Below are 22241 nucleotides of genomic sequence, written 5' to 3'. Positions count from 1 at the left end.
TTATAATTACTGCACTTGAGGAAGGTTTGATTGGATATAATGTGGTCAGGAAACACAGCAGCACAACTAATAGTGGTCACAGATCTAACTGTCATTACAGACAGGTAAGAAATCAGAGTACTCTGCTCTGTGCACTTTAAACAATTTCAGGCAGGCAGATGAAGTATGACTTCCTTAGTTAGCATAGCGAGAAGTTGCATGATGAAGTGCAAACCTAACATGGAGAAATGATGTTATTATGTTTAAAACAGATAATGTGTCAGCATTCATGCCAATAGCTTGCATAATCTCTTTCACATACATTCCAAATAGGTGAATAGCAGCTTGAGATATGTAATATTGAGCTTCCAAATGTAGAGATAAAATACTATTCCACATAGGGTGCTTAGGAAGAAACTTTATTTTTGAACATAGATAACTGTTTCTGTTGAGAGAGGAGGTTCATTTGCTTTGATGTAAAGGCTTTGAATGGGTTATGTGTGAAACACCAGTAGCTATTCATATACTCTGGTGGTTAGATCTTATCCAACCACCAGAGTTTTCTCTCTCTCAAAGTGTATACAGTAAATTCGAAACCCAGAATCAAGCTTTGATCGAACATGTGCATGATAAAGGTGAAGCAAAGAATATCAATCTGCACTCTATTCTGTGGACCACGAAGTGTGAAGGATATTCAACGCTTCTGGTGGAAAGATTTATACATTGGTAATGGTATTTATTTAAGGAAATTAGCAACATATACTATATATTAATTAGAAAAAAGCTTTTATTTAATACTTCTGATACTTCAGCAAAGTCAAATTTCCATCTTGAGGAAAAAAAAAAAAAAGAACAAATTGATATGTGCAGGCAGGCATTAGATAAAGCAAGATTCTTACTTAATCTATGCAGCATTTATGTGTATGTATCAATTTGCTCTTTGTTCCATTAAGACGAGTTGACTTTGCCAAACTATTAGAAGCATTAAGTTTTTTGTAATTAATATATAGTATATGAGCCTCCATAGCTCAGTTGATATAGACGAAGCCCTTTGGTCGGAAAGACCTGGGTTTGATTCCTGTCAGTGACACGAGAAAAATTTCTCTGGTCTAATATGGACGTAGGGGCATTTTTTGCCCAGAAAGTCCGGTTTTCATCCCTCACAACAGGCAAACCGGCCCCGTAAACACATGCATCTACAGACATAGGACACACCAGGAGGCATAGGGCTAACCACCTTATCCTTGAGTTACGGTTGCAAAGTCCAAGAATACTTGCAAAGGTCATGGGTGCTTAAGTGCCTGTTAGGACCACTGATAGGATAGGATAGTATACATTGTTAATTTCCTTAAATAATATGGATATTCAATTTTGTTTTGTACTTTTCCTCTTAGTTGACAAATGTGTGCAAGGAATGAAAACCTTCTGTCAAAAATGAGTCTTAAGAATTTAGTTTATGTTGCTACTGTCATAGGTTATCTCATCCTTAACTTTGGGTCTAGGTGAATAGTGTGTGTGTGTGTGTGTGTGTGTGTGTGTGTGTGTGTGTGTGTGTGTTGGCAGAAATATACACTGGCACTTTGTTTCTGCTAGAAACTTGAACCCATTACTACAAGCCTATGAAGAGATAGAATTTAATTAGTTGTTGAAGTAGCCTTTCTAATAAATTGTGAAGTCATCGACGCACAGTACTGTCTACTGTGAGAAGAAGTTGTTCTATGAAAGCCACATTATGTGCTGGAGGGAACACCATTGTTTCTAAATACCAAAGCAGTCTGATATTTGCAATTTTTTCCATTATCTTACAAAGATAGTTGTTCAGATTGATGTGTCATTAATTGTGTGCTTACATTAGAGAACTTTTCCTGGTTATGAGATGGCAATGACAATTGATTTATGCCATGAATCAGGAAACTCTCCATCAGTAAGTGTTCTGTTTTACAGTAAGAGAGGAAGATCCACTGAAGATGTTTTATCACCTCATAATGAAATCAGGCTCTACTGCACTGGCATGAGAAAGTAAAAGAGCTCTTTTTTGTTTCTCCTTCGAAAAGTTCAGCCACTGTTTCTCTTTATATTCTTTCAATGACAAAAATCATGAGGATAGGAAGCTGTTGCTGAGATTCTATCAAAGCTTTCCTCTAGAGCAGGGGTGCACAAGTTAAATACTACTGCAGACCAAACATGTAATTGTTACACTTACACAGGCTGCATTTTTTATAACTTGAATTTTTATGGAAAAATAAAATGTATGTAAAGTTCAATAGATATGTTTATTGAAAATAGCTAAAATGCTATTTTCAATAAATGTAACTATTGAACTTTATGTGATACACTATATTTTTTTAATCAAAAATTTTTTGAATATCCACCAGTGAATTGGAAGTTGCTGTTATCAATACGTCATTAAAATTTGTATCCATGAGATTTGCATGTAGCAGTTTGTTGCAGTATGCATGTGCTCCCAAATAATAATGTAATTCTTATACATTTGTATTTCCAGGATCAAAGAGTTTATAAAAATCGAGATAAGCATTCTTACAATGTCTGCTTTTCAATAGTGTTGAATTCTGCAGTTCCATTTCAAGTTACAAGTTTGGTTCATAATTTTCTGTGTTCATGGAAAAAGGATCTATAAACAAATTAAACTTGCCCTTTTTCCATTTCTAAGTCAAAAAATCAAACATGAAATTTGTGTACAATTGTGGACAATGATGACAAGAGTACCTGTGTACTGATCATAAACTGATTTCTGTTAAAGTGCAGGGATCATAAACAAACTCTTCTCCTTAATAAAAATATTTATTGACATCAAGAACAACAATATATCGATTACTGATTTTTTTAATAATTTAATATTATACAAATATTTTTTCTTCTATTTATTTAATTTACGGTGAAGGTTGCATCAGGCCCACGGGCCATATGTTATGCATACTTGCTTTAGAGTGTCTGCAACTGCTTTACATTCTGCAATTACACATCATGTTCCAGATAAATGAATGGTGTGTTTTACCTATCCTAAACTTTCTGGATTTATTCCATGCAACTTTTGAATTGGTTGTATAACTGATAGATGATGTAAACTCAATTCATGTTGTTTTTGTCTCTGATGTCTAACATAACATGCTTTGGCCCAAGCATATTTAAAAGATTTGATGAGTTAAGGTATCTGCAAAATATAGACCATGCTCTGTCTTGATATTTTCTGGCTGCTTGACACTCTGGGTTCTACCATAGCTTTGGACAGAGTGGAAATTGAGATGATGTTTTTTGGAATTGCAATTATTGCTGCCTGGACAATACAATCTATAACATACATCAATGTTTCACTGATCGGTGCGAGTGTTTGGCTGATTGATTCAGCAGTAATTTTTGCAAGATGGAAAAAAATATTCCAGCCAGTTTTGTCAATTTTTCATGTGGACATCTAGGTAGAAAAACATGGTCCTATGAGGATACAGTGCAAATCAAAGGAAAATTATCACTTCCATACATGTTCTTTTTGACATCCCACATGAACAGTGGAAGGATGGAGGAGGAGGAACAGATTGTAAGATCTATTGAGAATATGAATGGAAAGGCAGAAGAAGGTATCATGTTCATTATTAAGAAGGGAGGAGAGAATGTTATTGTCAACCATACATTCAATGATATAGCCTTATCTATTCATGCTGGCACTGCAGTTGGCACAGCAATAAGAGGTATGGACCGAGGCAGTCGCAACATAAGATTATCAAGGATGATCTAACACAGAACCCAGTGGTAAATAAAATAAACATATTTGTAATAAGAAGTCACACCTATAAGCATATTGCTATCACTTTCAGAGAAGTATTAAGCTGGATAAAATGGAAAGGAGTAAGTGTAATTGTCTATTAGCAGAGTGACTTCATCACAAGCAGGACCATCTCCAGTTGTCCTTATGAATAATAGTGCAATGCTTTAAGGTTCATTAAGTTTTAAATATGTTTTCTTTCTGACAGAAATAGACTGGTTTGTGTTTCCACAGAACAAACTTGATATTATTGATATTTTGGTGGAATCTACAAAATTTTCACTGTAAGAATTTCTCTATTATTCTGACTTTGTAGACTTGTCTGATTTCTGAGATATTGAGGGCTTACAAAGCTTTGTCTGGCTAATATTTGTCAATTGATTTAGGGAAGATGGGATGGGATGACTAGTACTGAACTCTTCTTCTGGAAAAATGTTTAATACATTAACTGATGTGTCTGGATCAGCTGTTGTGTTTAGTGTACTTTTAGCGGATTCAGAAGAATGCATTTTTTTTCTGTGGGGGGTGCTTTTCTGTGGGTGGTTTTCCTTTTAGTGATATCCTTGCCACATATTTTCTTCACAAATGGGTTTTCATTGAAAGTGATAATTTGAGGAGTTGTTTCAGGAGCAATACTGTAATAGGCGAGTTAACTAATGTGCTCCGCAGAGAAGTATGTTAAAATTATTGGTTGGTGCAATAGATATGTATTTGAATTGCTTTTGATAATTTCTTAACTGCTATCTTCTCAGCATAAGAGGATTTCAGGAAAGGCATTCTAGTTACTAGCTTCCAACTTTGCATCCCGATAAGATAAAAACAGAACAAACTACAGTCATCCCTTGAATTAGGCCTGGGATCTGATCCATCAGGCAGGAAGTGTCGATTCGAATGCAAGTTGATACGTTAAATCAATAGAGTTATAGGGATTAGGGACTTAACCGTAATAAGTATACTGTCATTTTAATTTTTAAACCTTATTATAAAACTGTACTGTGTGTTACTGCCACTAGAAAACAGGAGAATAATCACCCAAATCTTCCTCCACAATCACATCTTCATTACCTTTCCTGTGTGAATGATCCGGCTGTGGCTTTTCTGGTATAATAACCTTTGTTTTTTTGATAAAATGTCCAATTTGCTTTGCTTATTCCTCTTCTTCTTTTCAGCATAAATTTGTTCATAGCAAGCAAGCGCATCATGTATACTTTCGTTTCTATTATTAAGTAGCATTCAACATTGGGTGTCTATGTCTTTAGCCATTTTAAGAACATCACTAATTGCAAAGAACATTTCTGCAAGACTCTTCACTGTAAATTGTTTGACTACCTCTCTTCCTTTTCTCGTTTTTCCTCTTTCCTGGTCGAACTTGAGGAACAGTTGTTCCTCCAGTTCGACCATTTCTTCAGGGGAACTTTCTACGTCCTAGTTGTACTGAGGGTGTGGACGTGTCATCAACAGCATGAAGCCATGACCCAGTCATGCCAAGTCAACTCTATTCAAGGAGGTGGTGGCTCTGTGATGGTTTGGGGGAGCCTTCTCATGTGAGAGATTAGGTCCATTAGTGTGTGTGTGTGTGTGTATGTGTGTGTGTGTGTGTGTGTGTGTGTGTGTGGAGAGAGGCCCTTAAAAACTGTGAGTTACCAGTTGGCTGATCACCTCCACACTTTCATGGCCTTCAGGGATCCTGCAGCAGATGGTCTGTTTCATCAGGACAATATACCACCCTCTGGGCTGCAACCACCCAGACATAGCATGAGGAACACACATCTGAATTTGGGACCATCTAGATGCCCACAAGATTCTGGATTTAAATCCAATAGAATTTCTTTGGAATGCTGTAGAGCTATACATCAGATCCATGTATTCAAGACTGATGTCTAAGGTGCAGTTGATACAGGCATGGCTGAAATTACCTCCAACAACCCTTGCACATATGGTAGAGTCAATGCTTCATAAAATACAAGCTGTTATTCATGCTAGAGGAGGGCCAACATACTATTAGGTAGGTATCTCTAATGTTTTGCCCAATGAGTGCATTTTTTGTAATTTTAAAAAAATTTATTTAAAAATCTCATACATCCATATTTCTAGCATCTCAAACTGAATATCATCTAATCAGCTGCACTTTGCATCCCAATTACTGACAGCTTTTCCTATTTCCAGTATTGAAATATACTCATGAAGTGATCCCACAACATCATATTATATCCCTCAACATCCTATCATAGCTGTATGAGTGCCCATCTCATTTAATAATTTTTCAAACCACTTATTTTCCCTTTTTATGCACTTATTATCACTACTTTTACAATACTCTTTCCTCTATTTCTAAAATTTTTTAATAGCCTTCAGAATATTTTGCCTCCTTCATGATATTGATCTTTGATATTCTTCACATGTACTTTTCTTTAGCCATTTATATATATATATATATTTTTTATATTTCTTTGTATTCTCTTATATATTTCAGCTTTATTCTCTATAAGCAATTAAGCTTATAGTGAATAAATATATGCCATGAACCTTTGATATAATTTTTTCTTTTCCAAGACTGCCTATCTCTTCAAACTTTTTAAATGAAGTCCACCATGAAGTGAGATCTTCCTGTGATTCAAACAAAAGAGAATTTTATCATATGTTTCCCTAAATAAAACAAGCAATGCTTTCTTCAGATTTTGCCACTAAGTCTTGTTTTCCACTTTCTTTCCAATAATATTATATATTTTAGTCTACAGTTCATCCCTAAAAGGTATTCACAAGTAGTATGATTCTTTTTTAAAAAACTTTTGTACCTATTTTTTTCTTTTCAATGCAACAGTAATTTTTATCCTGCTCGAAACTGAATTACCAGGTATCTCAATTCCTATTTCAAATCCCAGTCTACTCTCATATTGTGAATGAGTCTTCATTTCGTACTCTGTTGTTAGATCTCTAATAGGACCAGCTTTCCTTCATGTCAGCTGTCGTCAACTAATGACTAGAAAAATCCCACTACCACTTCTTCCTTGCTATAAACTTTTGTGGGACTACAGTCATAAATAAGTCTCACTGTTTAATTTCCCACTTTAAAATTTTGAATATCTCATGACTTAACTGCAATTCAAGTTTATTTTCATGTTTAGTATTTAATACTAAGCCAGTCAACTTCCCTAATCATTACTTCCCAAACCTAACATCTCACAGTCATTTATTTATAAATTGTTTATAAATAAATATATCATAAATAAGTACCACACTTATAAGTACAGGTAACCCTCGTATAACGCAGATGTTAGGTTCCACAAAAATGCCGTGTTATATAAATCACGTTATGCGAGACTCAGATCACATAGAAAAAGTAGGGTTAGGTTCCAAAATCGTTTTTTTTTTTTTTTAAAGATTATATAAACAATGACATATCCAATAAAAATATATTTTTTATTTAATTCAGGTAATTCATGTAAGTTAAGAAAACATATAAACTATGAAACAAACACATAGTATAAAATTATAAAAAATTATAAATTGTACGCAAACTTCATTGCACATAATACATAAATGTTTTAGGCAAAATAAAATAAACTGCATATTTTAATCGTCATCACTGTCTTCAAAACTAACATTTCATAGATGTTCTTTATTTATGAGTGGCCGAATGTCGTCATCACTTGAAATCTCTTGGACATCATTAGTATAATTCTCATTGCATACTTTGGCTGGTTTAGTTATCAAGAAGTCAGTAATAAGACCTTGCTTACCACTATGCTGCAATTTTTTATTAAGTTCATAATATGGAGCTAAACAAATATCCAATTGTCTCGTGAATTTTCCGGAGCGCTGCATTGAGGGATCATTATCCATAAAATAACTTCCTAACTTTCTTGCCAAGTCCAATCGTTCTACTAATTTCTTTAAACTGAATTCTTTAACGGATTCATCACAATCAGAATCTTCGGCAGAACTTTCCCCACCATTTGATTCAATGTCTTCTATTAATTGTAACAGTTCCTCCTCATTTAAATCTATTTCCCCATCAATTAATTCACTATTGAAGAGATTGGAGCACTCATGAAGAAGTTCACGAAGGTTGAGTCTCATGTGCTGATTGAAACCGAATGCATCTTTCTTGTTCAATTGTTACCTTGGCAGTTTACAGTGAGTGGGTTTATCTCTATTAACAAACGTGTATATCACAAAAGCGATTTAAGTGGCCATTACTATAATTTTTTTTTCACATAAAAAAAAGCATTACATATTGTATGTAACTCACCAAAAAATAAAGTGCTCAGCTGAGATTAACACACTTATGATTTTTAATACACTTTCCTGGCAGAAAACAAAGACAAGTTTCAACAACAAATACTTTATACAGTAAACAATTGACGTACATGCATGCTAAAGGGTATTCCCCCTAATATAAATTCGCTACTTATAAGTACATGCACGCCATGGGTAGACGCAAATGTAACAAAGATAAAATTTGATTTTTAATCTGCACGTTGAAAAATATAAGAAAAGATAAAGGGTTACTACAGTTTGTAGACCATCCTAAATCGAAACCGCATTGTATATGTACCGCATTCAACAAGGGTTACTACAATTTGTAGACTGCATTATATCAAAACTGTGTTGTATAAGTAACGCATTATACGAGGGTTACCTGTATTTATAAAGTACTTTAATTGTTTATTTTCTTTGTCATGGTGTTTGCTAATCTCATATAAATGTGGAAGGGTTTTCCTTCTCAGAAATTTGGGTTTTTTTCATTTCTCACAAAACAAGCAAGCTTCTGAAAGTCATATGGCTTTTTAGGTTTAGTTGCTCTGGCTATAATTCCAAACACTAACAAAACAACTTCATCTTAGCAACACCAATTAAGTCAACAAGATAGTTCTGCTGGCTAGCCTCTTTTCCACAGTTTTTTTAGAGGGATGGATCCTAGCATCAATTTTGTCAGTTTCAGGTTGTTCCAGTAGCAGACTCACCACTTTTCACCTTGTTTCACTGACAAAAACACAAGGGAGTCTTGATTAATAAAACTGCTAGTCCATTATTCATTCATTCATTTGGCATTCAGGTGGATAATCTAGAAATGGGACTACTCCATATTTCTTTGTTTCAACGTATCCCTTGAGACACTTATGTAGGTATCATTCGTATTATCTAGCTTTGACCCTTAAATAATCTGGGAAGCATCTTCAAGAGCTATGAAGCCAGTGTATTATGTCTGTGTAAATTGTTGTTTTGTAGGTTTGTCTGTTTTGAGAGATAAAAACCCTAATTTCTGGGAGGAAAATCTGTGCCAACTACACATGAGACTAACTCACCCTTCAGATGAAAGCCTGTATGATATGTGAACTAAAAACAAAGTAAACTATATATAAGGTATGAGCATAGGATTTTATTATATAAAAAACTATTTCAATTATCACTTACCAGAGATGATACAGTTGATACATTATCACTAGTGACCTGCTTGAAGTTCATATGGACAGCTACATATAACATGTTAATACGTTAACTGATTACTGATTCCAAAATAAAGATTAACACTAACAAGTGTATAAATCAATTACACAATCTCACTCTCTAAACTAAAACATTCAAAATATAATTTATTTCGCAATTGCTTTCTCAAACACACAAGACTAAATAATGACACTTTTTAATTAAAAGAAATCAAAAATTTTAGTGTTCCAGATTGAAATGAGAATAAATCAGATAGCATATGATCAGAGTTTTTGGTTAAACACACAATTCTGGCTGCATCTTCCGTTTGGATAATGAATCGGCATACTACCCAGAGCAGAATAATGATTTACGAGCAGTAAATGTGATTATATATATATATATATAAATTATATATTACAGATGTGACAGCTTTAATATATATATATATATATATATATATATAAGATATGTTGTGATCACTACTGAAAAGCAATGCTATATTTGAATGCAGAATCATATAAGATACAAAAATAGTGGTCTGATGTTTGTGGATCATATTTACAATGAAATTAAAGTTTTTTAAAAAGCTGTAACCACATGCACTCACCCAGAATTTATGGTCTTTCCAAAGTTCAGAAACATAATGTTCTGCTGGTAAAGATAGAGACAGTTTTAATTATTACCTAGCCAAAAAACTGGCATCAACAATCAAGGGGTTGGAAGGTCAATCTCCCTTTTATATAAAGAACACCCAACACTCAGCAAAGATGATTTATTATTCAGTTTTGACATTTCTGCCCTGTCCTAATCAATGACAGAATTCTTCTCTTAAAGAACACATTTCTGTCTGAAATCACAGGTCTCTTTGCCCATGTACTATGTTCTGGTTACTTTGTGTGGCAAAATAATTTTTATAAAGGTTGGTCGATTGGTAGAGCCTCTGCTACTAATGGCTCAGTTAAGTAAGTTTGAGCACGGTTAGTAGTTGGAAGGGGGCCAATCGTTCGATGCTGTTGGCACACTCTCCCTCGATGAGTCTTTGGACTCCCTGGAGGTGTCAAATAATAATAATAATAATAATAATAAAAAGAAGGTACAGCCATAGGCTCCCAAAATCTCTCCCACACTCCCAATTGATAACTTTTATATGGATTCTGAGCAATGTGCTCTAGATTATTTTACTTTAAAACTTACAAGTTTGGCTTAGAAACATTGATGATGTTTTCATCTGGCCATGCAGCTGCAAATTTTAAACACCTTCACCAGCAACCTGAACAAACACAACATGAACAGATACAATTTGCCACATGAAACTGAAACTCACTTCCTTTTCTGGATACTTTTTATCATGCATCTTCCCTCAAGCAGTCCATCCTTCACTGTCTACTGCAAGTTCATACATACTAGCCAATATACACATGCTAACTCTTACCACTACGTTTCACAAAATTTATAGAGCCATTAATACCCTCAAAAATCAGAACTATAACAATTTGACCTAATGAACAAATTTTTTGCTCTTAAGCAAGAATTACACATTATTAGCAATACATTTATAAATAATAATAATAATTATTATTATTATTATGTGACACCTCCAAGGAGTCCAAAGACTCATCGAGAGAGGGCACCTACTCTACAACTCTCCGTCTTCTCCACCACTCAATCCACCAACCACAGCAAACCGCATCATCTATACCAACCATCTATGGCCTACCACCACCACTAGTATTTTCACAGACAATCACAAACATCCATCACGACGAGATTGAATCTGCAGCCTTTTGGCTGGGAAGCGGATATGCTAACCACTCAGCCAACCAGGTTGGTGACAACTATGGCAAAAATACCATGAATAAAATTTTTCATAAAACTACACCTAAAATGTAAATAATATAGATTACAGTAAAACCACAGGTATTCCATACATTAAAGGATTATCAAATAGGATAAACAGAATGGTACACTATTCCAACCTTAATGCTACTTTTCAATAACCCATAAAAATTAAAAAACATATTCAACTCCTCCAAAATGATTCACTTGAGAGCGATAATTCTGCACCGGATTTTAATGAAATTCTGTATTTAAGATCACTATTAAAATTTCTCAAAACATTTCAAATTTTAGTTTCAATAGAACCACTTGTAGTGACAAATGAGGCAAAGCAAATTTAACATCTAGAGCAGAGAAGGCAAAAAATGGCAAGTTTCATTAACTATGCTCTAACTCTGGTAAGGCTTCTATTTTTTAAAAAATAACAAAATTATCAACATTTAACGGAACCCCCTGCTATTATTCTGTGATACTGTGAACTTTTTACTGCCATCAAGATAATTCTCATGAAATGGCAGAAATATTGACAAGTTAAAATTCATTTCAAAAAGCTACAAACACCACTGTCTGTAAACAATTACAATAGCCTGCTATCTGAATGTATATTTGTTCACATGCATTCGATACATGCAGTGTATGACCTGGTTAGATGAGTGGATCTCTGCTTTCCAGCAAATAAGATGAAGATTCAAATTTGAATGTAGCATTGGCTGTTTGTGAATATCTTTCACAGTGGATGATGAATTTCATTATCTGATGTTTTTATTATTTATTTTTTATGTGAATACCACACACAAAAGGTTGCAAGCCTATCATGCATTATTAAAATGAGTAGAAGTTAAATAATTCAGAAACCATAGAAACCAAGCAGAAAATTTTCAATCTACTTCAGGCCTGAAGTGGCATGTCAACATCATTGGTGTTAGTGAAACAAAGGAGACCAAAACAGGGAAGATTCTTTGAAATAATTATTAAAATTCCTTAGAAAATGTGATTAAATAACAAATAAAATGTGTGGGTAGACACATGAAAGTTTATACTTCCATATGCCAGCCTGGATGGCCGAGTGGTTAGCATATCCGCACTCCAGCCAAAAAGGCTGCGGGTTCAAATCCCATGGGCATGGATGTTTGTGATTGTCTGTGGAAATACTAGTGGTGGTGGTCGGCGGTAGATGCCATTGATGTAGGTTGCAGTCAGTTGGTGGATTGAGTGGTGGAGAGAGAGAGAGTTGTAGAGCAGATGCCCTCCTTCGATGAGTCTTTGGACTCCCTGGAGGTGTCAAATAATAATAATATCAACATCTTGACAAGATACTTCTTGTCAACACTAAGGCATGGAAAAAAAACAGAGTTTATATATTTTATCTATGAATTTGAGTTTTTAAAGGTGCTTGTGGTAATAATGAACAACATTATACACATAAGCACAAGAAATTAAGATTCAACAGTCACAAAATAAGGAACCATCTTCAATGAAATACCAAATTCAAAAGATACGATAAAATAAAGGATTACACCTTCATAGTATAATTTGATTATTATTTTAAAATCAATTTATTTATATTTTCTGAGAATCAGAATCTCCCAAACTTTTGGTACAAAGAAATAATTTTGAATGAGCTTAAATCAATGCATTAAGACTTTAGGACCTTCTTTAAATAAAAATTCATATTCAAAATGTTGTCTATGGATTAGGTGTGTCTTTGACCAAAGAATCCTATGATTAGTGTCGACTACTGCCTGAGCAAGACCAGACACATAAGCTTTCAGATAAAAGATGTAATAGTGGCGAAGTCTCTTCTCATCAGAATAGCAAGTTTGTTCAAAGTATAAGAGATGATATTCACAAGGTACCTGGGAAGCACTCACACAGAAGAGTCAATCATCAAATTCCTGAAACACACTCTCAAGGGAGTGTAAAAGATACTATGAAAGGACTAGATGAAAAAGTTACATTCTTACTAACACCCTATTGACAACATTCCTCTAAATTAGCCAGTTATTTGTCAGGACTACAATACAATCAAAACAATAGTTAAGTAATTCTGCATACCTGTATGGGATTTATTTAAGAGTATAACAACATTATAAACTAAAAAACTTAGACTTACATCTTCATCTAGGCTTAATGCCACTTTCTTTATAGAGATTATGTAGAACAGTGGATCTAGTATATATTTCTTTCCTTTGATTTTACAAGAGTGGCTATCTCCTATATCTCCTTTAATTTTAACCATTGATTTACAACTTAAAAACAGACTGCGTATTGCTCGACATAATGTCCCGTTTACACTATACACTTGTAGCATTTTGAGCAGCTTTTCTCTTGACAACTCATCAAATGCCTTTTCCAGGTCTACTAAACTTAAAGAAGTCCTTGTTATCCCATATCTCTTCACTCTTACAGTGATAATCTGATCCTGACAACCCATATTTGATCTGAACACAGCTTGATCTTCTGTAAGTTTCTCATTCACAATTTTACTTTGAATCTTTTCAAGTATTTACATAAATCTTATCTGGAACAGTCATTAGAGAAATTCATCTGTAATTCACACATTCAATTTTATTTTCCCTTTTTTTTTTTTTTTTTTACAAATGAGTACTATTAGAGAGCTTCATTCCGATCATTAGAAATGATCTAACCATGACTTCTGAGTTATATAAGTGCAGCAACTGCAAAATGTTTAATATATTTGAGCATTTCTGGTCAAATACCATCTGCTTTGGCTGTTTTTTATTTATTTATTTATTTTTTTGGCATTAGGCTTCTAATGGTACTTTTTACCTCAAGTACTGATGTGTACTCCTGACTATATTTCCATAGAATATGTTCCATCATTCTTCTATTACTTCTTGTGTCTACTGCCCACCACCACTATTTCCACAATCACAAACATCCATGCCCATAGTGGGATTCGAATTGGCAGCCGTTTTTTTGGCTGGAGAACGGATATGTTAACCACTCGGCCAGCCATTATAGACTCTACAACCATGTTATAAATAATTATTTTTCATTTCCTGACATTTCAACCTTCATATTAACGTTATCATCTGGAGTATACACATATATATACAGACACAAGCTAACTTACATTTCACACAGTATGCTGAAGAGACAATGATTTGATCAATGGTTATTCTATTGACCTCTAGTAAAAATAAAATAAAATTACAATAAATATATGAAATAAAATAAATTAACTACATCTAAGCTATATTCTATTTAAGACAACATCGGAGAAACATTTTTTTATATAGATAGTTTTGTTAAAGTAAAAATGATGTCCTAATTTAACATGATAATTGTTATATTAGATTTAGGATCCTGGTTTACCTATGGTCCTATTTATAATTAACTCTTAGGGAGAAAAGTTAAGTGGGTAGAATATGTGCCTTCCAATTATTGGGATTTTTAGACCATTATTATTGTTAAGATTAGGTGATTGTAAAGAATCTCGCAGGCCTCTTCAATTTACGTTCATACCATGTTTTGGTGTGATGTAAACAATTGGTGCTTTTCCAGTGGATTCTATGTTAAGTGTTCAGGGCATGATCAAAAAGACCAGCTTGACCATAGTTATATTTAATGTGTCGTTTATGTTCCTTTTTTCTGATAGGAGTTGTGTGTCCTGTTTCCCCTACATAGGGCAAATTACAGGTGCAATGAATATGGTATACTCCAGGGTGGGCCAGTGGAGGGAGTGGATCCTTGGATGAGTTGAGTAAGTTCTTTAATTTTGTAGGAGGTTTAAAGGTGGCTTTAAGGTTGTATTTTTAATTTATACATTAAAATTCTGTTTATTTTGTCTGATATCTCTTTGATGTATGGAATGGTTACAGTTTTATTGTAGTCTTGTTTATTTTTGTTTCTAAGTGAGGTCTTCTACAGAATTTGTTGATAGTATTTTGACTGTAACCATTTTTTTTTATTAGGTAATCCAGGATCCTAAATCTAATATAACAATTGTCATATTAAATTAGGACATCATTTTTACTGTAACAAAAACTATTTATATGAAAGAATGTTTCTCTGATGTGTCTTAAATAGAATATAGCTTTGATGTAGTTTTCATTTCATTTATTTATTGTAATTTTATTTTATTTTCGCTAGAGGTCAGGCCAGTAGAATAACCATTGATCAATTCACTGTCTCTTCAGCATACTGTGTGAAATGTAATTTAGCTTGCTCTGTATATGTGTGTGTGTGTGTATATATATATATATATATATATATATATATATATATATATATATATATATATATATATATATATATAGTATCCCTTGCTTAACGCGGTTTTACTTAACGCAGCAAAATTAATTGCGACAATCCCTTGATATACGTGACAAGAGTTTTTTTTTTATTAAAATGTCTTTAAATTGACCACGCAAAAACATGCAAGTCTCAAGGAGTGTTTCCTGCCGAGAGAAAGAAAGTTGTAAGAAGACGTCGTCATTCCTTCCATTAAGCATTTAAGAGTGGGTATATTACAAGTTCCAATTGTTCTGGTGTATTTAAAAAATACAGCAGAACTTCGCGTTTAGATAATGCACCTAGTCATCCAAATTCTCTTAATGATCTGTGTTTTTATTTTTTCTACCAAATACGACATCATTGCTACAACCCATGGACACGGGCTTCATTGCAACTTTCAAAGCCTATTTTCTTAAGACATTCTCAAAGGCAGTAGAAACAACAATGGGAGAAAATGCGATTACGCTACAAGAATTTTTGCAAAATTTTAACATTAAACATGCAATTGAAAACATTCATGACTTGTGGGAGCAAGTGTCTTTTAGCTGCATGAGAGCTGTTTGGAGAAACCTTTTGCCAGAATGCGCTAATGACTTAAGTGGTTTTCAAAATCCTGTGAACAACGTGGTTGAAGAAATCGTTGCAACTGGTGAAGACTTTGGTTTTGGTGGTGTTGATGCAGAAGATGTTAAAGAATTATTGGATTCGAACTCAAAAGATTTCAGTGACAACAATCTTCTTGAAATTGAACAACAATGTGCATATGAAGATAACGAACAAATGGAATGTGAAGATGATGTTCCAAAAGAGATAACAATCAAAGAACTGGATGGAATATTTTACAGTTTTTAGAATCGCTTAAGCAGCAAGTAATGCATATGGATCCAGATATTAATCAAAGAATGCTTGTTTGCCGAGGTCTAGAGAGTCATTTTGCTTGTTATCGTAGAATTTATGCTGATAAGAAAAAACTAAAACTGTTCAAATGACTCTTGATAACTTTTTTTGATAAAAAATTGCAGTGACTAATGTAGGTACAAGCATTTATTAAACAATTACTTTGCATTCATTTTTTACCTTTCCTAAAAGAGTACCATATAAAACGAATTATTAATACAGTAATCGATAATGGACGAATTGTAATTTTTACCATTGATTATTATATTTGATTAACGCGATTTTGATATATGCGGTAACATTGAGGGATTAATTAATCGCGTTAATCAAGGGATACCTGTGCGTGTGTATATATATGTGTGTGTGTGTGTGTGTATACTCCAGATGATGACCTTAAGGAGATCGAAACATTGGGAAATTAAAAATATTTATTTATAGCATGGTCGTAAAGTCCATAATTTGTGTAAAATGAATGCTGATCACCGTATAACACTAAAGGAAAGGATCTAGAATCTTCAGTTTTCATATCATCTTTATCATCTGTAAAAGATTTCTTTTACATTACTCTTTCCTCCATTTTCATGCTTTTCAGTAGCCTCAAGAATATTTTGCCACCTTCCATATCTTACCAAAATCTTTCCATTACTTTTATTTAACTACTTTCACATATTGTTCCACTTTCTTACAGTTTTGTCTATATTCTTTCAGAGCACACAACTGAGAGAATAAAGAGAAAATCCAACAAAAGAACAGAAATGAGCAATAGTTCTCATCTTCCTTTTTACCCTCTTTTACCTTGCGGTGTCGAGGGTTTATTAATAATCGGACCTCAAACCATTCACAGGATTAGGTGGTCAGCCCTACGCTCTGGTGTATCGTATGTCCTGTAGTGTTGAGTTCTCAAGGCTGGTTTGCCTGCTTTGCGGGGTGAAAAACCCCAGGATAAACTGGGGAAAAAACCCTACTGTCCACTTGGATATGTCTGAGAAAGATCATTAGCTCCTTACGTCACCAACGGGAATTGAACCTAGGACACTCCTTCCCCAGGCATATAGTTGAGAAGCTAGGCTAAGCGAGCAACAATAGTTATTACTATTAAAAAATAAAAAAAAAAAGATGATCCTGAATTCCTTATATAGTAGAATATTAAATAATTAAACATTAGGGAACAATTTAAAAACACGCATCACATATACTGATTTTGAAAAGCATTTCATAAAGTAGAAAGAAATATTTTATTTAACATATGACAAGAAAGACAAATACCAAATAGCATTCTAAGAACTACTAGTGTGTGTAACCATAACGAAATATAGACAAAATTGAATTCTATCATCTTGAAGAGAAAACAAAGGGTTAGACAATGATGTCCCCCATCTGCTCCTGTATTTAACATACATTTTAGGAGTTAGACAAGGATACTTCCTATCTGTTACTCTATGTAATGTACTGCTGAATGCCATAAACCAAAACCATCAAAAAGGATTGGAAATACATTCAGACAAAACAAGATGTATGAAAAACAAATACTGCAAAGATTATACAATCATTCTAGAATTCCACACCATCGAAAAAGTTGAAGATTACATCTACCTTGGACAGTCTATAAAAATGAATAACAACATATCAAACGAAATAGCAAGGAGAAAAAAAACTGCTCTTGAATGGCCTTCAACAAAATAAAATCAACAATTACCAACCAAGACATAGATATAGAAATAAGAGCTCATCTTTTCAATAGTCATATCCTACCAGCATTAACTTCTAGCAGTGAGACATGGAACACAACATTAAAATAAGAACAAAGCTTATTAACTCAACATGCAATAGAAAGAACAATGTGCAATATAAATAAAATAGATCACATAAAACACACAGAAATCAGGAAGAAGTTTGGATTCAAGGCTTGGCCTCCCATTTTTGGGTATTATAACTCACTACGAGGTGGGGTCGTTACACCCATGCTCAACCATGTGTAATTGTCTGTTTAGTGTTGTGTTCTTAAGACCAATTTGCCTGCTTTGCAGGAGGAAAAATCCCAGATAAACTGGAGGAAAACCCTGCAGTCCATGCCCAAGACCGGCTAACTTGGATATGTCTGAGAAAGATCATTAGCTCCTCACATCAGCGACGAGAATCGAATGCAGGAAATTCCTTTCCCAGGCATATGGTTGCAGAGCGTGTAACCACTCAGCTAACTGCACAGACCAATAAAAGCAATCTACAACAGCAAAAGTAGATGGGCACAACATCTTGCCAGAATGAGAGACAACATATGGACAGTCGGAATAACAAATTAGTATCCGAGAGAAATTAAAAGGAAACCTGGAAGACCAGCCTTAAGGTGGGAAGACCCAACGATCAAGAAAGTTGAAAGAAAATGGAGAAGACAGGATCAAAACAGGAATGGCTGGACTCTTTACGACCTAAAGTCATGGGGAAATCCTGACGAAATCAGAGGTCCATTAAGGTAATAATAAAATGTAATGGAAAAAACCATCAATGTGTTAAACTATCCTCTAAGGTGAATTTAGATACAATCCTTTTTTGCCAATAACCAGGTGATTCAAAATAATAATTTAAAAAAAAAAAAAAGTAAAGATTTTAAAGGTTAGGATCAAACTAGAAGTAAAATAGTAATAAATAACAAAATATGCATTCTAAATATGTAAAAGTTAATTCTTTTACATATTTAGAATGCATAATTTCATATGAAGATGAAAAGCTATATAAAGATGAAAATTACAACATTCCTACAAATAGCAGGTGTAATAAATTCTGTTTAAACTCAACTTGGTAGAAAGACAGGATCAGTTTATAATACATTAGCTTTACAAACACTCCTGTATGGAATTGAAATTTGGACAATAAAACAAAAAATATAAATAAAGATTAATAGCAGATGAAATGAAATTTATGAGGTAACAGCAAAATATATCCTATTTGAACATAAAAGAAAAATGGAAAAAATAATGAATGCATTAAATCAAGAACCAAGAGAGAAAAAAAAAAAGAAATATAAATCCAATTGAATGGAGCATGTTAAAAGAATGCAAATGGAAAGAATACCCAAACAAGTTCATCATTATAAACCATCATGAAAAAGAAGACCAGGCTGCCCATTGAAAAAGAGTTGCTGATAGCTTCTGAGACTGGAACAGGCCATAATAAACCGAAATTCTTGAAGGGCATGATGATGACTTCTATACACATCATTTGTGGCAAAAAAAAAAAGGCATAATCAAAATCTTACTGAATAGAGCTCACTTCATCTGTTTAGCATTCTTCAACAAGAAATGGATTGCATTTGAACAATTACATGGGTTCAACTTCCAGAAAATCCAAAACACTGTACATTAACAATCTGATTTCATGTAACTCTAAAATTGAATGTAGAGTTTCATTTTCCTGCACTGCCTAGTATTCTTCTTTGGATACTTAGACATTTGTTGAAAGATTTTTCACTTGGTTCTACTATAAATTAAATATGCCAAGAAATTATATTCTTGGTTTAATCCTTTCTCCAAGTGTAAGCAAACAATGTTTGTGAGTGAAGTACCTTCACAACTGTGCTACTTATATAGAGGCTAATGGCTTCGTATCAACTGCCGTAGTATCCCATAATGCATATCACTACCCAGATTGGTTTCAACCTTTATTGAGGTCTTATTAGTGGGAGCCAGACCCAGAAGAGATGGGTTCTCCCATCTCTTCTGGGTCTGGAGAAAATTTTTGAGGCATTATTAGAGAAAGCATCTGATATAAAGAACAAAGAAAAGCTGGTTGTTCTTGGAGATCTTAATAGCAAAGTAGAAAATGATTACAAGACATACAGAAATGCTTGTGCAAAATTTGGAAAAAGAACAAAAGTAATAATAATGGTAAGCATCTCGGAATTTCTGTTCGGGACTACACTAGTCATTACTAACATCATGTTCCCAAGATATGAACAAATTCATATGGAGAGAAGACATTCACATGGAGAAAAGTGGTTGGAAGTTTTTCCCCACTTGGTTAGACTAAATTGAATTTAATAAATTTAGTTTAATCCTTTATCCAAGTGTAAGCAAACAAAGTTTGCACTGAAGTGTCTTCAGGACTGAGGCAACTTGTGGTAAAGGTGGACCAAGCTCACTCATCAATACTTGTCTTAGTATCTCCCACAATGCAAAGCACATCTCCTTGCACACATGTATAATGCTATGAATTAAAGGAAGGGCCACTACCCAGACCGGTTTCGAACTTTATTGAGGTCTCGTCAGTGGGAGCCAGACCCAGAGGTGGTGATACTAAGGTGGAAGCAATGGAGAAGTCATATTTACTTATACGAGTTACCAAAAGTGTCTCACCTTATTATTAAATTACTCTGGATTTAGAGAAAGATGTTGGAAGTTTTTTCCCACCTGGTTAGACTATAATAAATTTAGTGCAAAGCGCATCTCCTTGCAGGCAGGTATAATGCTACACGTTTAAGGGAAGGGCCATTACCCAGAACAGTTTCGAACTTTACTAAAGCGCATAGCATAGCATTATACATGTCTGCAAGGAGATGTGCTTTGCATTGGGAGATACTAAGACAAGTAATGATGAGAGCTTGGTCAACCTTTACCACGAGTTTCCTCAGTCCTAAAGATACTTCAGACACAAACTTTGTTTGCTTACACTTGGATAAAGGATTAAATGATCAACTAAATTTATTATGGAGAAAGTCATTGATTACATTATTGGTGAATAATGATATCTGAACACAAAAGCATAAATGGGATTTGAAACAGGTGATCACAATTAAGTTTTGAGCAGAAACTAAACATCATATTGAAAGAATAAGTAAAAAATCAAAGTTGTGCAGCTTGGAGATGAGCTGTGGTTTCAAATATTCATATATCATTAAAAAATCAAAGAGCATGAAAACAAGAACAATCCTTAGACTCACTAAAGAAAACATTAAGTGATTCACCAAATGGCTGCATCAATTAAAGAACACCAAAGAAGAACTATGTGGTGGACCAGGAAGTTAAAGAGGCAGTCATGGAAATTTTCTAGTAAGTGTAAGCTAGGTGAATTTCAAGAGAATACAGTAAAGAAATGCAAGAGAGCAAAGTAACGTGTAAAAGTAGCCAAAAAAAGTTATGAGAAAACTTTGGTTGAGAAGAATATAGAAAATAAATTTCAAGAAGGTGGCAAAACATTTTGGAGTTATAGAAATTATAGAAATTAAAGAAAAGAGTACTGTAAAAAGAATTGGATGATTCAAATGACATGAAAACTGAAGATAAAGATATTTTAGATGTCTGTTGTAATTACATTGAAAAATGCTAAATGAAACAAGAAGTAATGGAATGGTGATTGAAATTATTCAAACAGAACACAATCAAGAGTACATATTAACACTTGAGGTAAAAAAATCTATGAAAAACCTGAAATGTGGAAAGGGAACTGGTATAGATGATATTTGGCAAGGAAAGTTATGGAGCCGTTTCTCTACTGAATATTCTAGGTAAGAATTCTACAAGCATACCTAAGACGAGGCTAAGAAAAATTGCAGAAGGGAAACCTCAAGAAGAAGAAGTTGGGTTGAAGCCAAATAGTGGTTGTCAGGATATTAAGTTTTGTAGATATGGAAGAGGACAGGACAAGGTTCCAAAAGAAAAATTGTTTGAAATGTCAAAATTATATCGTGTAAACAAGCAAACAATATAGTCGATATCTAAGCTGAAAGTCAGCAGTTAAAATCAAAAGCAGATTGCAAGAAGATGACCAAATGTAAAATCAGATGTAAGATGAGGGTACACATTATGTCCACAGCTATTCATCATCAGTATGATGAATAGCTGTGGACATAACGTGTACCTTCAAATTATGAAGGAAAGTAGCATGAGTCCTGATATCAAACCTAGAAATATTAATCCTAGCCATTTCTTTTATGCTGATGATGTTATAGCCTTAAACAAAATCAGTATATGTTTTCTGGATTTCTTAACTAAAATGAATAACTACTGTAACAAATTGGGTATTATTATTTATATGGCTACCTATATAAATATAAAAGTATATATTT

At 33.8% G+C, this 22241-nt stretch overlaps 1 protein-coding gene across 2 annotated transcripts in view; it reads right to left on the bottom strand.

Moving 5' to 3' along the window:
- Window positions 1–22241, bottom strand: part of Cdep (Chondrocyte-derived ezrin-like domain containing protein) — a 741059-nt gene that overhangs the window by 170374 nt on the left and 548444 nt on the right. For both annotated transcript variants that reach the window (XM_090413128.1, XM_090413137.1), the window contains exon 21: window positions 9176–9234. In XM_090413128.1, the coding sequence (XP_090269254.1) occupies window positions 9176–9234 (59 nt within the window). The remainder of the gene's footprint in view (window positions 1–9175; window positions 9235–22241) is intronic.

Source organism: Typopeltis vanoorti, chromosome 2 (assembly GCF_054136105.1).
Source record: "Typopeltis vanoorti isolate ZY-2024b chromosome 2, IOZ_Tvanoo_1.0, whole genome shotgun sequence".
NCBI classification, from domain to species: domain Eukaryota; kingdom Metazoa; phylum Arthropoda; class Arachnida; order Uropygi; family Thelyphonidae; genus Typopeltis; species Typopeltis vanoorti.
Note: the sequence above shows the minus strand (reverse complement) of the source record. Positions and strands in the feature narration are given on the sequence as shown.